Here is a 7,452-nt window from a genome sequence, read left to right on the forward strand (position 1 = left end):
AGACAACTATATTCACATTTCCACATTTAATAATTACAAAATTGATGATAGTAGGCCTACTGAATAACAAAAGGTTCAAATTATTAGTCACACTGCATTAGTCTGAACAATGTGTGGGATAATTCAGGTTTTAACGTTTGTTCTTTAGCCTCATAAGAGTTTTTACTGAATGCCATATCCCTTGATCAGTCACTCAAGTTAAAATATATATATATATATACATATATCACATATGTAGGTTTATTAAAATGTAAATTAAAAAGTTATGTAGACCTATAATTGTTGTTTTGACATTTCTTTTGCACTATTTACAATAAGCCTACAGAAGAGAGAATGTTTTGTTAAAAAAAAGATGAAAGATAGAAGCATTATATATATTTAAAAAAAGGAAATTGATAGATGATTTTTTTAAGGCTTCCATGCGTCACTCAGTGAGGGCGTGCCCTCCATAGTGGGGTATATCAAGAAGGGATCCACAGCATCCAATCATCCAATCCATCAGCATCACCGCAGGCACCTACCTCCACCTGCATCTCCTTGTCTGTTTGTGGACAGAACTCAGGCACTCACTCGCACAATGGATGCAGACGAATACAACCGTAGAGGTAGAATTCCGTTTAATTCCAATGTGATTGACCTCTTCATAGGCCTAATGTACCGTTGCAATGTAAAACCACTTTTAAAGTTTTGAAAAGGTAGCAGCGTTTGAATTGTAGTTAACGTGTCTGTTTTCCAAATAGCGAAAGAGTTAGTGGACTACATCACGGAGTACCTGGGCTCCATCAGAGACAGGAAGGTGATCCCGGAGGTGAAGCCGGGGTACATGAAGGAGCTGCTCCCCGACTATGCGCCCTCCGAGCCGGACAGCTGGGACTCGATCTTCAAGGACATCGAGCGCGTCATCATGCCCGGGGTTCGAACATTCACTCAAAGCCGTTGTCTCTTTTAATTAAAAGAGCCGCTCACTCAATTTAATGTATATAATTGAATGTTAATTGGCGTTAAAGCGAGTAAATTTTCCTTCTTCTGCTGTTCCTCAGGTGGTTCATTGGCAGAGTCCCCACATGCACGCCTACTACCCGAGCCTGACGTCGTGGCCCTCCATGCTGGGGGACATGCTGGCGGACGCCATCAACTGTATCGGCTTTACCTGGGTATGTAGCGCAATACCAGCGCAACACCATGTTTTTTTCCAATTTTCTGTCATATAGGCTATTGGTTTCTACTTTTCTATTTATTAATTATCAATAATTAATTTGGCACCATTCAACCCGCGTTATGTTTTAATACATACAATCATGCAATCAAATAATCAACCGTAGCAAATACTGACCTTTATGATGTGTGTGTTGCTTTTGTACAGGCCTCCAGTCCTGCGTGCACAGAGCTGGAGATGAACGTGATGGACTGGCTGTGCAAAGCCCTCGGGCTTCCCCCCTTCTTCCTCCACCACCACCCGGACAGCGTGGGGGGGGGCATCATCCAGGTACCGTACACGCACACGCACACGCCACGCCCACATGCACACGCCACATATTCTACTGTAAGCTGTGAGTTGTGAGCTGGTTAACCTAGTGATTGTTAATTCTTGGCACTTGGTTCTATGAACATCTTTACTGTACTGACAGTGATATATTGTTTCTCTTTCTTCTGACAAATGTACTTTTGTAAGTCGCTTTGGATAAAAGCGTCTGCTAAATAATAATCAAAAATGTAAGCGTAGCTAACATTAGATGTAACATATTGCCTGTTTTAAAGTAACACGTTACAAAAAGCTGCTAAGAAGTCTGAAGCGAGATGCATTGGCCTTATTTGCCGTTCAGTTCCTCCACTCAGTTAGCATTTAGCTCCAAGATGAAGCCTAGATGGCTGCTAGGTGAACGACCCCACTGACTCTTCTCCGCTCCTCCGGTCCTCTGTGCTGTGTTCAGAGCACGGTGAGTGAGAGCACCTTGGTTGCTCTGCTGGCGGCCAGGAGAGACCGGCTGCTACAGCTCCAAGCTGAGGTGGATCAGCCTGTGGACGACTCAGTGCTCAACTCACGGCTGGTGGCTTACGCTTCTGACCAGGTCAGTGCTGACTCAGTACGATATAATACTACATAAAATAGTTATAGCATAGCATAGTAGTGCATAGCATAGTGTGAGTATGAACGGCTGTGCTGTGATACGTGAGTATGAACGACATGTGATACTCTGAGTATGAATGACTCTTCTGCTGTAATACAGTGAGTATGAACGACTCTTCTGTGGTACATGAGTATGAACGACTCTTCTGTGATACGAGAGTATGAACGGCTATGTTGTGATACGAGAGTATGAACGGCTATGCTGTGGTACGTGTCCCGGCAGGCCCACTCGTCCGTGGAGAAGGCGGGGCTGATCTCTCTGGTGAAGATTAGATTTCTGCCGACGGATGAGCATTTTTCTTTGAGAGGGGAAACATTGAAAGAAGCCATTGAAGAAGACCGGAAGTTGGGACTGGTCCCCTTCCTGGTACGTACTGACCGTCTGCTGAATCTATTATCACTTAATAAAGGACTGGATTGGCCTGATTCTTCTTCTCTGTGGAACAGGTGTGCGCCACATTGGGAACCACCGGGGTGTGTGCCTTTGACAACCTCTATGAGTTGGGGCCTGTCTGTAAGTTCTCATTTTAGAATGTGTATTAACCCAGACAACACACAGCCGCCACACATTAACATTAAGACCCTGCTTAATGTGAGCATGTGATATGGATGCTCAGGTTCAACCGATTGACGTGCTAACAGCGTGTGTACGTCTGTGTAGCGTGGGTTCTGTGTATCGATGGTTCTGCATCGTGGGTTCTGCTTGGCAGGCGCGGAGGAGGGCCTGTGGCTCCACGTCGACGCTGCGTACGCGGGCACCGCCTACTTCTGCCCCGAGCTGCGCTGGTCTCTGAAAGGCATCGAGTTCGCTAACTCGTTTGTTTTCAACCCTTCCAAGTGGATGATGGTTCACTTCGACTGCACAGCCTTCTGGTGAGTCAGCTCAAAAACTTGCAGACATGACATTCGTATAAATGCCCATATAAAGGGTGAAGCTCATTGCCCCGTCCTGATTGGTGTAGGGTGAAGGACAAGGTGAAGCTCCAGCAGACCTTCAGTGTTGACCCAGTCTATCTCAGGCATGACAACTCCCAGGCCGCCACCGACTTCATGGTACGACCCCCATGTCCCCCCGATCCACTCCAGAATCTAGCCCCCTGTTTTGTGCTCTCTTGTTGAACGGCGGTCTCTTGTTTTACAGCACTGGCAGATTCCACTAAGCCGGCGTTTCCGTTCCCTCAAGCTCTGGTTCGTCATGCGATCCTTCGGCGTGAACAACCTGCAGGCTCACGTCAGACATGTATGTTCTATTGTTTTAAAGTTAAGTGAAAACCAGGCTGAATAGGAACAATCGTTTTTTTGGGGGTTAAAAAAGTAAATTCAATTCAATTTTATTTGTATAGTCCTTAATCATATATACAGTCTCAAAGGACTTAACACACCACATATTTTTAAACCAATAGAAGCAATGCTTTAGAGGGTGTGATGGTTCAGGATCTCCGGTTTGTCTCTCCGGATTCAGGGCATCGAGATGGCGAAGCTGCTTGAATCTCAAATCAGGAAGGATCCTCACTTTGAAATCCCTGCTCAGAGGCACCTGGGCCTGGTTGTCTTCGCTCTGACGGTATTTAAAACAGTTCAAAGTGCATTTAAACGGATGTATTTTGATTTTAACTTTGAGTTTGAGTTGTTAAAAAAAATCAAAACTGTTGTGTACAAATGTTTTGTTTGTAACAAATTTAGCATATGACATATTCTAGATTATTATTCACATTTCAAATTCGGTTTAATTTCATGTCATTTCATTTTTTTCAAGCCATTAATCGACAATGTGCTGATTAAGGCTGCACGATATTGAAAAATCGCATAGCGATATTTTGTGTTTCTGCGATACGTATTGCGATATGACAATGGATTCATGGTCATATCGCAATATTGCAATGTCATAGTGAAGATACATTATTTATTATCATTGTAAAATTACTGGTAGTGGAGTATCCGGTAATGAAGTATCCTGTAGTGAAGTATCCGGTAGTGAAGTATCCGGTAGTGAAGTATCCAGTAGGGAAGTATCCAGCAGTGTAGTCTCCAGTAGTGAAGCATCCGTTAGTGAAGTATCCGGCAGTGAAGTATCCGGTAATGAAGTATCCTGTAGTGAAGTATCCAGTAGTGAAGTATCCACTAGTGAAGTTTCCGGTAGTGAGGTATCCGGTAGTGAAGTATCCAGTAGTGAAGTATCCAGCAGTGAAGTATCCAGTAGTGAAGTATCCAGTACTGAAGTATCCAGTAGTGAAGTTCTAGTAGTGAAGTATCCAGCAGTGAAGTATCCAGCAGTGAAGTATCCAGTAGTGAAGTCTCCAGTAGTGAAGTATCCGGTAGTGAAGTCTGCAGTAGTGAAGTATCCGGTAGTGAAGTCTGCAGTAGTGAAGTATCCAGTAGTGAAGTATCCGGTAGTGATGTATCCGGCAGTGAAGTCTCTGGTAGTGCAGTATCTGGTAGTGAAGTTCTAGTAGTGAAGTATCCAGCAGTGAAGTCTGCAGTAGTGAAGTATCCAGTAGTGACGTCTCCGGTAGTGAAGTATCCGGTAGTGAAGTATCCGGTAGTGAAGTATCCGGTAGTGAAGTATCCGGTAGTGAAGTATCCGGTAGTGAAGTATCCGGTAGTGAAGTATCCGGTAGTGAAGTATCCAGTGTTCTTCTCTTCAGGGAGGGAACGCGGTGACTCAGGAGCTGCTGCGGCGGCTCACCGCCTCCCGCACCATGTACCTCATCCCCGCAGACATCCACACCAAGCGCATCATCCGCTTCACCGTCACCTCCCAGTCCACCACGGCCGAGGACGTCCTCTCCGACTGGGCCACCATCTCCAGGACGGCCTCCGCTCTCCTCACCGAGCTCAACCCTCCTCAGACCGGCCCAGAGGAGCCGCCGGCCGTGGAGGACGAGGTGCTGAGCGTCCTCTCCCGGGCCGACAGCGTGGAGACCGGGGAGACGCGCTCTGAGAGGACGGAGGGCCCGGCGGCGCCGCTGGACAAGGCCCAGGTGGAGCTGTGGATCGACAAGGCCTGGAGCCGGCCCCGCAGGCCCATGCGGTCGCTCAGCTGCAGCAGCGCGCCGCTGCCCCATGCCTTCACCGCACCCTGGTCCAGGTTTGACTTTGAGGCGGCGCCCGGTCCTGCAGACCCCATCGTTGTTCCTCCTCTGGGCGATGCCAAGACGCGGCCCCCGCCTCCGTCCGCAGGGGCGGATCAGCTGAGTAACATTCCGGAGGTGCCCCAAGACCTCCTGGGTAAACGGGTCCTCAAAAAGCTGACCAAGTACTACAGCGTGCCCAGCTTCTGTAACCCCTGGGTGCCCTGCAGCCGGTACCAGCCCTGCTGCCCCCTCAGTGTTCAGCTCAACCCCAGGCTCCTGGCCTCCGCATGCAAAACCCCGGGCTGCGTGTGTTCCCGCTCAGCAGGCGGCGCGGCTTCCTCCACCTCCTCTGCCCCCTTGGACGCTTCCACCCTACAGGATCTACTGTAACAACCCTACAGGATCTACTGTAACAACCCTACAGGATCTACTGTAAAGACACCACACCCTACAGGATCTACTGTAACCACACCACACCCTACAAGATCTACTGTACCCACACCACACCCTACAAGATCTACAGGATCTACTGTAACGACACCACACCCTACAGGATCCACTGTAACCACACCACACCCTACAAGATCTACTGTACCCACACCACACCCTACAGGATCTACTGTAACGACACCACACCCTACAGGATCTACTGTAACGACACCACACCCTACAAGATCTACTGTACCCACACCCCACCCTACAGGATCTACTGTAACGACACCACACCCTACAGGATCTACTGTAACGACACCACACCCTACAGGATCCACTGTAACCACACCACAATTTACAGGATCTACAGGATCCACTGTAACCACACCACACCCTACAAGATCTACTGTACCCACACCACACCCTACAGGATCTACTGTAACGACACCACACCCTACAGGATCTACAGGATCTACTGTAACGACACCACACCCTACAGGATCCACTGTAACCACACCACAATTAACAGGATCTACTGTGACGACACCACACCCTACAGGATGTGCTGTAACGACCACACACCCTTCAGGATCTTTTGTGACGAAACCACACCCTACAGGAACTACTGTAAACCAACCACACACCCTACAGGATCTACTGTAATGACCCTACAGGATCTACTGTAACGACCACACACCTACAGGATCTACTGTAATGACCATAGATCCTACAGGATCTACTGTAAAGACCGAGTGTACCTCAACATCCAGACGCTTCGTGAAACAGGACTGTCACGCAGCAGATATTTACAGTCATTCATGTTTCAGACAAGTCACTCTACGACTATTTTTCTAATTATTATTTCCAAAACTCTTTTCATAAGGTCATTTGAAGTATGATTAATATTGATATGTTTCCCATAATGATCTAGAAAGCAATTCATCAATTCACCTATTCATCGCTGACGCGTTCCTCATTGAATCACAAAACAGACATGCATGCAGTTAATCAGGCTGCCAAAATAACTGGCTCCCCCCAACCCCCCCCATCTGAGCTGTACAGCCGTGAAGTGATGGAGCCGTGAAGTGATGAAGTCAAGAGGAAAGCCGACCTGATCACAGAGGACCCCTCTCACCCCCCCCCCCATCACTCCTTCCAGCTGCTACCATCAGGCAGGCGTTTCAATGGACCACTGTCCCATAAAAACACCTTCAAATAAATCCTTCATCCCCTGTGCAATAGCCCTACTGAACAGCACAAAATGAAGACCACAGTCTGCCTATACCTCAACACCCATCTCTTGTCTTGTCTTTTATGTCTGTGTGAATGTTTATTTGTGACTGGAACCATGTCAAAGAAAATTTTCTGCAACCCTTGTGTAACAGACAATAAAGTCTTATCTTATCTCATGAACTGCTATTCCGCCTGCTAACAGTTCTGCCGTGTTGCCCGCTGTGACAGGTCAGAGCATGATTCTCCCCTCTGTGATGCTGTTGAAGATGTCCTGGGTCATAGGGACGTAGCCCTCACTGGTCTCCAGGTAGTACAGCGGGTCTGAGATGACCCCGGGGTTGAATCCCTCTTCCATTAGCCCAGGCTTCATTTGCTTATGGGTCACCCCATATTATCCAGTCACCATCAATGCATCCTTATAACAATTTTCAATAATTTTAGGCATGCACATGAATTTGAGAAGAATTCGATTTTATAAATATATTGGTATTAGATTGCAGCAATGTTTGGCTATGGTTATGTTTGTTAGCTATTATTGAAGCACAGGAGTGGTCCTATACTGGAACTCCAAACAGGAACCAGGAA

The 7,452-nt window shown here is 47.2% G+C and overlaps 1 protein-coding gene across 1 annotated transcript; it reads left to right on the plus strand.

The window, feature by feature from the left end:
- Positions 1-577: 577 nt before the first annotated feature.
- On the plus strand, positions 578-7,157 carry hdc (histidine decarboxylase; the record flags this gene model as incomplete). The annotated part of the gene is made up of 14 exons (XM_079736459.1): positions 578-605; positions 741-913; positions 1,041-1,154; positions 1,364-1,486; positions 1,932-2,069; positions 2,352-2,495; positions 2,576-2,642; positions 2,839-3,001; positions 3,091-3,181; positions 3,270-3,368; positions 3,591-3,692; positions 4,774-5,588; positions 5,657-6,201; positions 7,096-7,157. The coding sequence occupies 14 exons, from the start codon at positions 578-580 to the stop codon at positions 7,155-7,157; spliced, it is 2,664 nt and encodes an 887-aa protein (XP_079592585.1).
- Positions 7,158-7,452: the final 295 nt, after the last annotated feature.

The sequence above is a fragment of the Pollachius pollachius genome (genome assembly GCF_949987615.1).
Source record: "Pollachius pollachius genome assembly, chromosome: 5".
In the NCBI taxonomy this organism is placed as follows: Eukaryota; Metazoa; Chordata; class Actinopteri; order Gadiformes; family Gadidae; genus Pollachius; species Pollachius pollachius.